The 13769-nt window shown below is 37.6% G+C and overlaps 2 protein-coding genes across 6 annotated transcripts in view; both read right to left on the bottom strand.

Moving 5' to 3' along the window:
• Window positions 1-7996, bottom strand: part of LOC143037966 (uncharacterized) — a 181220-nt gene extending 173224 nt beyond the window's left edge. For 3 of the 5 annotated variants that reach the window (XM_076206707.1, XM_076206706.1, XM_076206708.1), the window contains exons 1-2: window positions 5980-7996; window positions 4605-4737 (exon numbers count right to left, since the gene is read on the bottom strand). The gene's annotated coding sequence lies outside the window, so the exon portion shown is untranslated. The remainder of the gene's footprint in view (window positions 1-4604; window positions 4738-5979) is intronic. The other 2 variants (XM_076206709.1, XM_076206711.1) reach the window with 1 other exon arrangement.
• A 212-nt stretch (window positions 7997-8208) lies between these two features.
• On the bottom strand, window positions 8209-13224 carry LOC143037969 (NPC intracellular cholesterol transporter 2-like). The gene is made up of 4 exons (XM_076206719.1): window positions 12963-13224; window positions 11845-11949; window positions 11116-11288; window positions 8209-8516 (listed from the first exon to the last, which is right to left on the bottom strand). The coding sequence occupies exons 1-4, from the start codon at window positions 13042-13044 to the stop codon at window positions 8427-8429; spliced, it is 450 nt and encodes a 149-aa protein (XP_076062834.1). The 5' UTR covers window positions 13045-13224; the 3' UTR covers window positions 8209-8426.
• Window positions 13225-13769: the final 545 nt, after the last annotated feature.

Below are 13769 nucleotides of genomic sequence, written 5' to 3'. Positions count from 1 at the left end.
ATGCTTTTTCAAAGGAATATGTGTACAAACGGGCTGTGGGCATTATATACATGGGGTGGACCTCACCACCTCTCCGAGTTGCCATAGTTGGTGGCGAATGTGAACATCACATTGTGGCTCATGTAACAATGAAGACATTTTTACAATTAAATATGATAACACTAATACCAAAGAAATTATTAATAGAAAATGTAACAATAGTAATGATAACTATGAAGATAAATATCTAATTAATAATATTAACAATAATAACAAAAATGATAGTAGCAATACAGGAAATAATAACAATAAAATAAAAGTAATAATAATAAAAACAATAATAAAAATAAAAATGATAATACTAATAACCAAGAAATAAAAATTATTAAAAGTAATTATGACAATAATAGTGAAAACAATGATAATTAGATATTTAGATAGTAACAATAATAATAACAATAATAATAATAAAGATAATGAAAGTAATAATAATGAAGATGGTAATAATAAAAATAAAAATGTAATGATAAAATTATAAAAATAATGATAGAAATAATAAATAATAGTTATAATAACAATGATAATAATAATAGTGTTGAAAATAAATAGTAACAAATAGCATTAAAAGAATAAATCATGATAAAAAGTTGGGGCAAGGTAGCATGGAGGAACTTCAGAGTGAAAGGAAGAAAGCTGGAGAGGGTAGGCCGAAGTGGGAAAAAGGTATCTACTTAGGGTCGGGGGGTCTGGGAAGCCATTCTTGGAGGGCAAGTGTCGCGGTAGATTTTGTCCATTTCGAGTCACCAGTTCTCTTGTTTGTGTTTTTGTGGTTGGCAATGTAAAGTGATTCAATTATTTTCCGTTGTTTCTTGTGTAGTCCTTTAGCTAGAATGGTGGAACCCTCCCAGTTAGGCAAATGTCCCTCTGTGTCAATGTGGTTAACTAGAGCGTTGGTTTCTCGGTGGTGTCTAATGTCCGCTTTGTGTTCCTTGAGTCTGTTGTTAAGTCCTCTGTATGTCTCTCCGTAGTATGCACAGTCACATCCTTTGCAGGGAATTTTGTAAACGATGCTATTGTCACGGTTCGTCTTGGTTCTGTTGGTGGTCAAGTGTCCTATTTTCTTCCCTGTGTCATTTACTATGATGAGTCCTGTCTGTCTCAACGTTTTGGAAAGCATGTGAGAGAGGCCAGAGTTAGGAACCATAAGGTATCGTAAATTTGTCCTCTCTTCACTCCTGTGTTTCCTATTCCGCTTACATCAACCTGTCAGAATGTCTCAACATATATATAAATTATATATATACACATATATATATGTGTATGTATGTATATATATATATATCTATATATATATATACATACATACACATATATATGTGTATATATATAATTTATAAATATATACATATATATGTATATGTATATATATATATATATATGAATACTTGCCTACGTACATATTGTAGTTACATGTTTATACTTATATATATATATATATATATATATATATATATATATATACCGTATATATATATATATATATATATATATATTCCTTTGGGTCCTTTTGAATAAAGGCCCCCAGTGTACATCTAACTTAAAAATATACGTATTCATACTGTATGTATAGGAATATTTGCCTACGTGCATATTGTAATTGCATGTATGTACAGTACACCCATATACCGGGTGTCATGTATATTGTAGTTACATGTGTATATTTATGTATGTATATACCGGGTGTGTACAGTATGTGTAAGCTTACCAATGAGCTGCTGATGTCACTCAGAGAGAGAGAGAGAGAGAAATGGTATCAAACATGTTTGTAAAATGGGCCGTGGTGGTTACCTTTATATATATATATATATACATATATATATATATATATATATATATATATATATATATATAAATATATATATATGTATATATATATATATATATGAAAGAGAATGTGGGTGGGGAAGGGCAAACGAAGATGTGTTAGGAATAGAGTTTATTGCCCTAACGTTGCGACCAACTTGGTCTTCTTCAGAGGACTACAGCATTACAGACGGATCATAATTCTTATATTCGTAGCCAGAGGGAACCCGCCAAGGTATGAGCGTCATGTTTTCCCTTTGGTTAACGATTTAATTATTAGGACACTTGCTGCTTTCGAGAGGCATTTAGATCCGTCTCTGTCATTGTTGTTCTTGTTGGTGGCGATATGTGCAGCTTCCACAGTTTTTCTCACTTTCTTCTCAAATCCCTCGTGTAGAATTTCTGCGTTGTTCCAATCAGGTAGATGTCCACATTTTTCACCTGGACAAATGTGGACATATAACTGATTGGAAAAACGCAGAAATTCTACACGAGGGATTTTGGAAGAAAATGTGAAAAACTGTGGAAGCTGCACATATCGCCGCCAACAAGAACAACAACGACAGAGACGGATTTAAATGCCTCTCGAAAGCAGCAAGTATCCTAATAATTAAATCGTTAGCCAAAGGGAAAACATGACGCTCATACCTTGGCGGGTTCCCTCTCACTACGAATATAAGAATTGTGATCCGTCTGTAATGCTGTAGTCCTCTGAAGAAGACCAAGTTGGTCGCAACGTTAGGGCAATAAACTCTATTCCTAACACATCTTCGTTTGCCCTTCCCCACCCACATTCTCTCTCATTTGTCTGAAATAATCTTAAATATATATATATGTGTGTGTGTGTGTGTGTGTGTGTGTGTGTGTGTGTGTGTGTGTGTGTGTGTGTGTGTGTGTGTGTGTGTGTGTGTGTGTGTGTGTGTGTGTGTGTGTGTGTGTGTGTGTGTGTGTGTGTGCGTGTGTGCGTGTGTGCATTCTCAGGCGTGTTCAATAACAGATTTAAATTGGACAAAATTTGGTTTAAGAAGGAAAGTGGCAAGAACTGCTTCACTAAAAGAGTGATTAGCTAATGGAATGTATTTAGCAACCCTGTAGTGAGCGCTGGAACAATTGTTCGTTTTATTAAGAGAAGGTTAAATATCTTTATGGACGGGAATGACAGGTGGTAAGGGACATGGAACTGCCTAGTGTAGGCATTATGGTCTCTCCCAGTCTCTTCCATTCTTATGTTTTAATGTTCTTATACACACATATATACGTAAGTACATACACGGATGCATGCATACATACATATATACAATGCAGTAATACATAAATATACGTAATGTACACACACACACACATAGGAAACACACAACGCACACACACACACACACACACACACACACACACACACACACACACACACACACACACAGCACACAACACATGCACACACACACATACATACACACACACAGAGAGAGAGAGAGAGAGAGAGAGAGAGAGAGAGAGAAGTCACAACACATGCACACACACACAATTACAAAATAAGAAAGACAAAGACATCAATAATACATACATATACATAAACACACACACACACACACACACACACACACAGAAGGCACACAACACTCATACGAGCTCTGAGCTCTCTTACGGGAGGGAAATAGTTATCGATCACGAGTTCAACACGCGATCCAAAGACCAAGGTGAATACACATGTACACACACGCAAACACAAAATAAGAAAGACAAAGACATCAGTAATACATACATATACCCGCCCAGGGCTGAAATAATTTCAGTATCGCTGCGCTTCGAGTCGGTACTCCAACTTTCGTGGGCGGGGAGTCGGGTGCGTGTGTGTGCGCGTGTAAGGTCACAGCATTACCCATTGATCGGTCATACGAGCTCTGAGCTCTCTTCCGAGAGGGAAATAGCCGTCACTCACGGGTCCAGCACGTGATCCAAAGACCACAGTGCATACACACAAGATGCAACCAGGTAAATACACCACCACACAAGAGTGCGACTGTAGAAGAACCTAACGGCTCTGAGCTCTGCTCCAAGAGAACACGATTACTTCGTCTGCATGGGACGTCCGTCCCTGCCACTTTGTGAGGTACAGGAAGGGATTAACTCGTGGTAGCGTTTCTCCTAATCGTCAACAGGGACCACCACGCTGCTCAGGGCACTGCACTGGGAATGCATCGATCAGAACAAACCGTCTATTGAAGACAAAGACGCATCGTCAACTGAAGTCTGTGATTAATATCACCGATAGAAACTGATTTTGAAATAGAAAAAAAAATTATATAATCAAACACAAAAAACGAGCATAAATTGTAAGTCAGTTCCCAGGCTAGTAATAATAGTAATAATAAAATAGAGGTGAGATGTTTGTGGAAGTAGGAGTTTTGAGAGAAACTGCCACTGGGCTAATCAATAGCCAGAAATCAAATTTAGAACAGTTGGGTAAAGGAAATAGTCAGCTGATTGAAGATGAAAATAGTATATTAGACAAAACACAGGAGATTTATACCAGAAAAGTTCTGGAGAAGGATCCAACAATTTTATAACAATTCTGGAGAAAGATCCAGTAAATCATAAAAAGTCATAAAACAACATGTAGTGAAAGTGCCAATACAGAAAGAATGTCCTGTCAGGGAATGCTGAAAAGAAGCAATCCATCTGTATTAGCATAAATCAAAAATATAAGAATGATGGAGAGAAAGGAAGAAATAAATGCAAAAATCACAGTTGAATTAACAACTCACCAACAAATCTTGATGTCAACAGCTGTGAAATAGAGACGGAACCCAATTCTGTTGTTTCGCGCATGCGTAGTGGCACGTTGGTCGGCGCAAAGCTTCATGTCTCTAATTCAGTCACGTCTCATCCATGAACAGGCTGTAACAATGAACAAAAATTCCCAACCAGTGTTCATTAAGGAAAATTAGAAGGGAGAAAAAGAGACGGTAATGCCACGTTGTAGGAGATAAATGTGGTAATAAAGGAAGTGCACAAGACGTTGCAAACATTAAACGTGAGAAAATCCGCAAGATTTGATGGAAACTTAAATTGGATACAAAAGGAGTGTAGAAACCAAGTGGCAGGCAACATTTAATCCGTGCTCTCACTGAAGGTGGCATCAATTAATAAAGGAGAAAGTAAAGACAAATCATAAAACCACAGACCACTGTCACTGACCAGAATAACAGCTAAATGATGTAAAACCATTGTTAAGAATAGATGGGTAAAATATCTTGAAGAAAAAAATAGATTGGCGGGTAACTCATTCGGTTTTAGATCTGGAAGATGAAGTCTGCCAAACCTGCTGCTCAAATTTTACTCCAGAGTGGTTGATGTAGTGCAAGAGAGAAGGGTGGAATATGGTTGTTTGTATCTAGAGAAAGCATTTGACAAGGTACCACACGCTTGACTGCTGTGGATATTGGGGCACTTTGTAAGACTGAGAGGTAAGTTGTCTGGACAAAGGATTTCCTAGTAGTTACACAACAACACTAGAGTTTCTGATACCTATAATTTTCTTAATATACGCTTTATAAATTACATAATGGATGGTACAACAAACTACATTAACTTGTTATAAAGTTCTTGTACTTTTGTAATGTTCTTTACATTACATAATAGAAGGTACAAGTTATATTAATTTGCAGACTAAACAAAGATAATGAGAGTAAGATATTGGGAGGACTGCAAATTAATGCAACAAGATCTAGACAGTATGTATAAAAACGATCGTGGAAAATTAACTTTAATGCCAAAAACACACACATTCCTTTTCAAAAAGACTATTGCAAGCCTTGATTTTTTTTTCTCAATCAACAAGAAAACCTATTTACCTTTATTTTTCATACTAATCACGGAATGGAATCTTCAGTAATATTTTTGGGGAGTAATTTCATCATATTGTAGAAACCCAAACAGGTCGATCAATAGTTATGTGGTTATTCCCCCCCTCCCAGAAGAAAAAAAAAATACTCTACTTTGTTATTTCCTTAAGTTCTTTCATTACTTCATGCAAGCTAAAGAACAATGGCGACATAACACACTTCCCCTAAATCGTAAAAGCATTTAAATACCACACACAAATCGTTCCATGAAAACCAATGTTCTTTATTTACTTACATTCTTACAAGTACGTTACACGTTCTTCCAATTTATCTTGTTCCTCTTTCTTTTGCTGCTGAGTGGTACTTATAAAATTTACTCAATCTTTCCCTTGGATTGCCATTCACTTATAGTGCAGTTAGGTATTAATGTTTTCATTTCGATCACTGATCCATCTCGTACCAAGTCAGTTTCCCAATGGGGCCTTTCGCAGTGAGCGTTTTGATACCAGACACCGCCAGATTTTGTAATTCTTGCCGGAAAATAAATACTTTTTTGGGCAAGTATTATAAACTTACAGAGGTGTACGTTGTACATTATTGTGTCTGAAATTTAAGTCAATTAATTTCATGATTGCAAACGGCATATAGCATTGTTTGAACCTCTATTTATAATTACAGATGATATTCGTAAAACAGCCTATAATTGTATCAAGCCGAGCAATTTGTCATTTTCTACCGATTTCAATGGACTTATAATGATATATACTTTCAATTGAATGCACCAAGCAATAAGCAAATCTATGTAATGTATAGAAATATAATTTTGCATCGAAGACCTAATTTTTCCGGTACGATAACTAAAGCCCCGTCCACACGTACCATGACGCATCAGCGACTTGATGCAGTAGTCGTGTTTCAAACTTAACACTAGCGTTCGGACGGGCTGCATTACTGCGAATACCTTGCGCTATACCCGATGCACTGAGATCTGACCGTTAGGGCGGAGCACTGGGCGTTCCCCTGTGGTGCCACATATAATCATTTTATAATTTTATTTTATTATATAATTCTATTTTATAATTTTATAATGTTGCCTCATGATTATATTATAATTTTTTGTCACACACCACCACTGAGGTAAAAATCAAAGCAATGTTTTCTATACAAAGGTTTCGTTTCTTTAAGTGTAGATATGGCATATGTGTATGAAAGAGCGACGCTGCCGCTACATCTAATCTCTAGCCCCGCCCCCCTCACACTGCATTCAGAAAACATTGCATCCACACGCACGTTCTCGCCATGGATGCCCATATGTGGCAACACCGGGAAATCTCCTAGCCCCGCCTTATCGGTCATTTCTCCTTGCGCTGACTATAGCAATTAGATCTTGGTCATCATTTGGCTTTCAAGGTATGAGGATGTCTACCGACGCTCTACTCTTTAATCATTAAACCACCACAGCTTTGGAGTGTATATATTTTTCGTGCCAGCACCAGACTTCTTTGATGCATTGATGGCAGTCATTTCCCTGTGAAACTGTGTTTTCAGTGTATGAAGTTTTTTGGTAATGTCTTCATTCCGCACATTACATTTTGTTAAAGAAAATAAGTCGGCTTTCGATGTTTGTACTTTTTATATTTCTCATCTTATATTCCAAATGGCTGGGTACTGCTTTAGTAGCTTAATGTAATGTAATACAATAGTCTTCGTCCACTCGAAAGGCTTTGCGGAAGTTGCTTGTGCCATTGTATGAAACTAGAAGAGCGAAGCAGAGCGCGTGCATCCTTTCCCTTCGACTGTTATTGACACACTGCGCAGCAATTAGAAATCGGTACGCCCCATGACTGCTTTCATGATGCTGCGACAAATTGAAAGTCACGTTTTTCAACTCGTCGCTTCAATACATCGCGCATCAAATACTCGTACGTCCGCCACCACTGTTGTTATATCTTATCTCACTGATTATCTTCATATACAGGACGTGACAGTGATATCCATTATTTTTCAACACTCTCAGATAAAATGCAAAACCGAAATCAACGTCCTCTAATTTTTACTGCTTATACTTACTTCAGTAAAAATATTTACCTATTTTTAGTTTTATCTTATGATTAAATTAACAAAGCCTTATCACACACCAGTAAGTAAAATCTATAACATTGAGTCATGTTTTTAATTCTAAATACACTTATGCAGCAATTTATGTCGTATTTCTTTTTTAATGTCGGTTTCCAAATTAGCTAAGTCACCCCTTTGCCTCATGAAATCTGAGACAATTGAAAATTCTAGCGCTAATAGGAAACTACGAGCCTGACTGCGAAAGGTCCCATTGAATGCAATCGTCTGAAGATTACAAAACAAAATTGGCATCCCATCGATGCTTGAGTGAATGTTTGTACGTACGTGTTTCTGGGCGAGTCCATTTTGTATTTGAGGATGAACACACAGTTGTGACTTTACATGTGTTTATTTTCTTTTGTTCTATAACACAAAGTATATCCAGAGGATAAGATTCAAACTATAATTTTGGTTTATCTTACATATTTATATACAATGGTCAAGACATGACAAAAAACGCCTATTCTACAGTGATTTTATCTCTTACAGATTTACTTTACTATACATTAATTCATATATTCTATTATCTATTTATCATTTAACCTAAGGAATGACGTCGAATGGAATTTGAAAACAAAGTAGTGCACGTTGGAGACGATGTCGGGCTGAGGATAGCGATCGATCTCATTCAGCATGAATGGTGATGGGAAAAGCTTTGCAAATTTGATCAATTCCAGCCTCGTCCGTAAGTCGCCACGTCACAAAGGCATCAAGCTGTTTAAAAAAAATTACATATATTATGAGTTACCGGATTTGTTCTCATATAAACGATAAATGCATTCAGCGTCGTTCGTTTCATTACCCCTTAACAGTCTTGCATTCCCTCGTGTTTTTTTTTATTTTTTCACGGTTAGTTGTAGCAAAAAGCAGGCACGAAGGAAATTTCTCAATAGTATGAAAGGACATGATGAAATACCGCGTAGAGGCTGTAACACTAATTCCTATACGCATGTTAAGTGACCCATTCCAAAGTTCTTCGTTCAATGTCGTTTACAGACTGTATGGTGAGATCTTGTAACCCTAACGTTTCGTCAAACCGTCACTTGGGTGACATGCCAGATATCGCCAGGTGGGAACAATAAACATGGAAACATGATACATAATATTTCTTCCGAATTTTCCTATTACTCTACATATTAAAGGCATCTGAATGAATTTGTGTCCGCTAGAAGGATTAATTATCTACTGTGTATTCTATCTGTACTTACTGCATCATACAGACATAAGAACATATGAATGAAGGAGACTGCAAAAGACCATAAGGCCTACACTAGGCAGCTCCGTATCCATCACCACCTGTCATCCCCATCCATAAAATTGTCTAATCGTTTCTTAAAACAACTGATAGTTTCAGCGCTTACTACATGGTTACTAAGTGTATTCCATTCGTCAACTACCCTATTAGTAAACCAATTCTTGCCTATTTCCTTCTTAAATCTAAATTTGTCCAGTTTATAACCATTACTGCGAGTCCTGCCATGTTGTTCTAATATGATGACCTTGTTTGCATCACCCTCGTTAAAGCCTTTGATCCACTTGAACACCTCTATTAGATCACCCCGCACTCTGCGTCTTTCCAGAGAGTGTAAGTTAAGGTACCTAAGCCTCTCTTCGTAAGGTAAATTTCTGAGTCCATGTATCATTTTGGTCATTCTTCTCTGTACTGATTCTAGTGAATTGATGTCCATTCTGTAGGACGGAGACCAAAACTGTACCGCATAGTCAAGGATGGGTCTAACTATCGCTAGATAGAGTTTAATAATTACCTCTGCAATTCTATTCGTTACCGTCCTAGCAATGAAACCTAATGGTCTGTTAGCTTTATTCCTGGCGCTAATGCACTGTTTTCTGGTTTTAAGGTCTGGACTCACTAGAATTTCCAAGACCTAATTATGGTTTTTACTTTGGGTAATCATAGGCAAGGAAAGGGACGAAAATTAACTTTAGTGAAATAACCTGGTGCTACCGGATTAAAATCTGGTTTATCTAAAACCTGAACTTTAGCTTTATTTCTTTAACTGCATTTTATATAATTTCTCTCGGCTTTTTAGTGATCTTTATTTTTCCTGGCGACAGCTTCACCTGTTAGGGGAATCTGTACCATAATTTCTTGCCTTGTATTGCCATTATTCCAAGGCAAATTGCATTTCTCATTATTCCCCCACGGGAATAGCTGGGTGAGGGGCTTAGTAATTAAGAATACATAATTCATATAGAAAACGCGCATATTAAGTAAAAGATACATGCAGAATCGAAAGAACACAAAAAAGCAGCGACCAAAATTAATCTGGCCTTTAATAGAGCCGTACTAGAAGAGACTAAAAGCAGATTTGATTGCGGTACTCAGATCTGATGGGGATGAACAAATTAAAAACAATCTTGGTTTTGGATACGACGGGAACAAGTTGAAAAAATACTATATGATTGAAAGATGTGAAAATTATGTGTGCATTATTATTGACCTTAATATATATATATATATATATATATATATATATATATATATATATATATATACATATATATATATATATACATATGAATATATATTATATTATATATATATACATATATATATACATATATGAATCTGTTTTCCCTAAAAAAGCGTAGACTCAGAGGTGACTTGATACAGGTCTTTACAATTCTAAAGGGAATTGACAACATCAAAAGTGACAAAAATTTCACATTGAATGAGAATCAGACAAGAAACAATGGTCTCAAACTGTCCGGAAATAGATTCAATTTGGAAGTAGGTAGAAACAACTTTGCCAACTGTGTAGTTAATGAATGGAATAAACTTCCTGCACAGGTAGTGCAATGTAGTTCAGTTCGAAGCTTTAAGAATCATTTAGATAAACACCTAAGCAAGATGCTGTAATGATTATAATTTACTTTATATTATTTGTTTTTGTTTTGTTATCATTTGTCTGTTTGATTTTCATTTATTATTAGTTATATGTCAATTTATTATTATTTACTATTTACCTGTTTATTATTTAACTATACCTGTGCATTTATTTATATATTTTATTTATTTACATTATTATATTTTTTATTTTTTATTTTATTATTATTATGATTTTTTTCGCATCCGACCTAGATATGAACCAAAAGGTCTCCTGTCGGCATGCTCCACCTTTGTAATCCTTTGTAATCCTTTATATATGTATGTATATATTATTTTTGCGAGCGCGCCCGCCTTTGTATTGACAATGAGGGAAGTGGCCCACAGCTTACAAAAATTTAGGGACCACCGCCCTACAAACAGCCTCAACCCCTTTCCCGCCACTTGTACGCCGCCCAGACTCACCACAGGGTATTCCTCTAGCACAGGCATCTCCACGAAGTACCGGTAGGTCTGCCCTTTGCGGAGGGGACACTCGCCCTCGATCAGAAGGGGACAGGCGTCCGGCCCGGGCCAGGGGAAGTCGATGTTGCCAATGGTAGCCGTGATCCTGGTCTTGAGGGATTGGGCGTCACTGGCTGAGGGGAAGGAAGGAAGGAACTTTCGTCAGACCGAAGAGAAAGAAATGCCGTGCCTGACGGCTTGTAAGGCGCTCGGGCTCAGAAGGCGCACCTCAGTTTGACCAGGGCATTGTTTTCTTACATGCATGGTTGAGCGCCGTCACTTCATTTCTTCCTGACTGGTTGTTATTTTATATGAATTACCGGTAAGTACGATTTGCTATAGATTATTACCTTGGAGAAAAATGTGCTGTAGAAACGATCACCTCTTTGTTTCTATGTTTGCGGTTTGATTAATGCGCCATTGGTGCCGTACATTTACCACTAGCCATTACCCCAAAGCAGAACCTTGGTGGTCTTATAAGACGCAGGCTGGTTTTTTTTCTGAGACTTTTTTAAAGTGTGTCTTATAAGCCGCCAAATGCGGTCCATCGATGAGGGGAAACAAGAGACGGATAAGGTGATAACAAGCCAAATACGTAATCTGTTCTTGACTGCGGGGGGGCATTCCTTTCCCGTGATAACGCTTGCACTGAGAATTAGTCATCTAAGACGTGCATACTTATCTCCGTACCTGCAGTGAAGGTGATGTCGATGGAATAGCTGCCTGGCTTGATAACGACGCATGGCGGCATAAGACAATCCTGCACCGCAAAGTCGATGTCCGTTGCCGCCGACCCTAGAAAGACAGCAAGTGGTGAAGTGAACAGAATGAATATTAGCATGCGATGTAAAAGGTGAATGAATAGTGTTTGCCACTACCTTCACCGTAAAGTCGATGTCCCCACTCAAAGAGAAAACATTAGTAGGTAAATACACAGCACGCCATTGTCGTAAAATAGGTCAAAAAGCAATCTTTCATATAATAAAATCTGGCCGTCGAGAAGTAGTTTTATTCTATTTCTTCCGCATTGACAACGTTCCCTAAAGTGAATGAGACTGGACCAAAATAACGTAGATCTTTTCCTGTATATTACAATAAGGTAGATATAATTAGATGAATACAAGGCATAAAAAAACAGGGCGATGTACGAGCCAAGGCAGGTAAGTTGGGGCAAGAGAGGGAGGGAGGGAGGAGGAGGAGGTTAACACCGACGTACATTCTCCGCCTTTCCCTCAAGAATCGTTGAGTCGACATTGAAAGATGAAACCGATGCGTTGTTGAGCAAGGTTGTTTTCCATTACTTGAGAAGGTATGTGATCATCTTTTAATGTTCATTTACCATGCACATGTTATATAGAAAATTTGTTTGACGTTAATTCAGAAATCTAACACCAATGAATCAATTCTTTTTCGTTCTACGCATTGTACATGTTTGGAACAAGCTACCAGTTCATGTTGTAAGTTCAAACACAAATGACACTTAAAGAAACGCCTTGCTGAACATAAGGAGTCCAACCCCAAATTTAACTTGTTTTTCAGCCATTAAATCAATGGCTCTTAACCGTTTCCACTGTTTACATCCCTTTCCATTCGCAAACATTCCCGTAAGGACCAATAAGTCTATTGTTGTTTCCACTCCTTTGTATCTAATATTTGTTGTTGCCATTTTTCTATCCTTTCGACATTATGATAGCTCACACGTTTTTCTTTGATTAGTAACAAAATATTTGATACAGCTGAAGATAGGATTCCGTGTTGAAAGGGTAAATAGTGATTAATAACAATGTGACTGGTTTAGAACTACTTACCGCAATCAAGAACGAGGGTGCCCGAGGCTACACCAACCACCATTGCTGCTGCTGTCAGCCATAGACTCGATGGGAAATTCATTGTCAGGATTTAGGAAATAAGTAACAGCGTGAGGGGGGAACTGCCTTCGAATACTGCTGGCTGCTGCCTGCTCAGTGTCTCTTTACCACCTGTGAGGTAATGGTAATCGTTCTTCTACCGTTTGTAGCGACTAGTGATATGGAAGTGTACTGTGGAGGCAAGTGTGGTCGTTAGTTTGTGGAGAGCCTTTTTATAGACTGTAATGCTGGCTACTTGAGCGTAAGCGCAACACACACACACACGCACACACACGCGCGCACTTACACACACACACACACAAACATACACACACACCTATTCCTCAGCTTACTGTTTTTTGTCTTGTTTTTTGTCATTTTTATATTGTTATAATCTTGTAGGATGTATATTTTCAGCAGTAATGCTGCTATACCCAATAAACCGATTATTATTACACACACACACACACACATACACACACACGAGTGATAAGGGTAATGCAAGTTTGTAAAATCTAAAGATGTAGTATCAACAATATTAAACTCCAGGTCGTACTTTGATGATACTGATGAAGTCTGTAGTCTTGGCAAATATGACACTGGCCTGGGGGGGGGGCTGTTTCTTTATACACAGAGTTGCAACATGGCAAAACGATAAATGACCCAGGGAGCCATTTTGTGGCCAAATCTTTTTCGCTCGCGCTTACTGTTTGTTTTTGTCATTCATTCTTCGAGCACGTTGTGTTTGTTCACGGAATATACCGATTT

The sequence above is a fragment of the Oratosquilla oratoria genome, chromosome 23 (genome assembly GCF_046742065.1).
Source record: "Oratosquilla oratoria isolate Oo_2021 chromosome 23, ASM4674206v1, whole genome shotgun sequence".
Taxonomy (NCBI): Eukaryota; Metazoa; Arthropoda; class Malacostraca; order Stomatopoda; family Squillidae; genus Oratosquilla; species Oratosquilla oratoria.
Note: the sequence above shows the minus strand (reverse complement) of the source record. Positions and strands in the feature narration are given on the sequence as shown.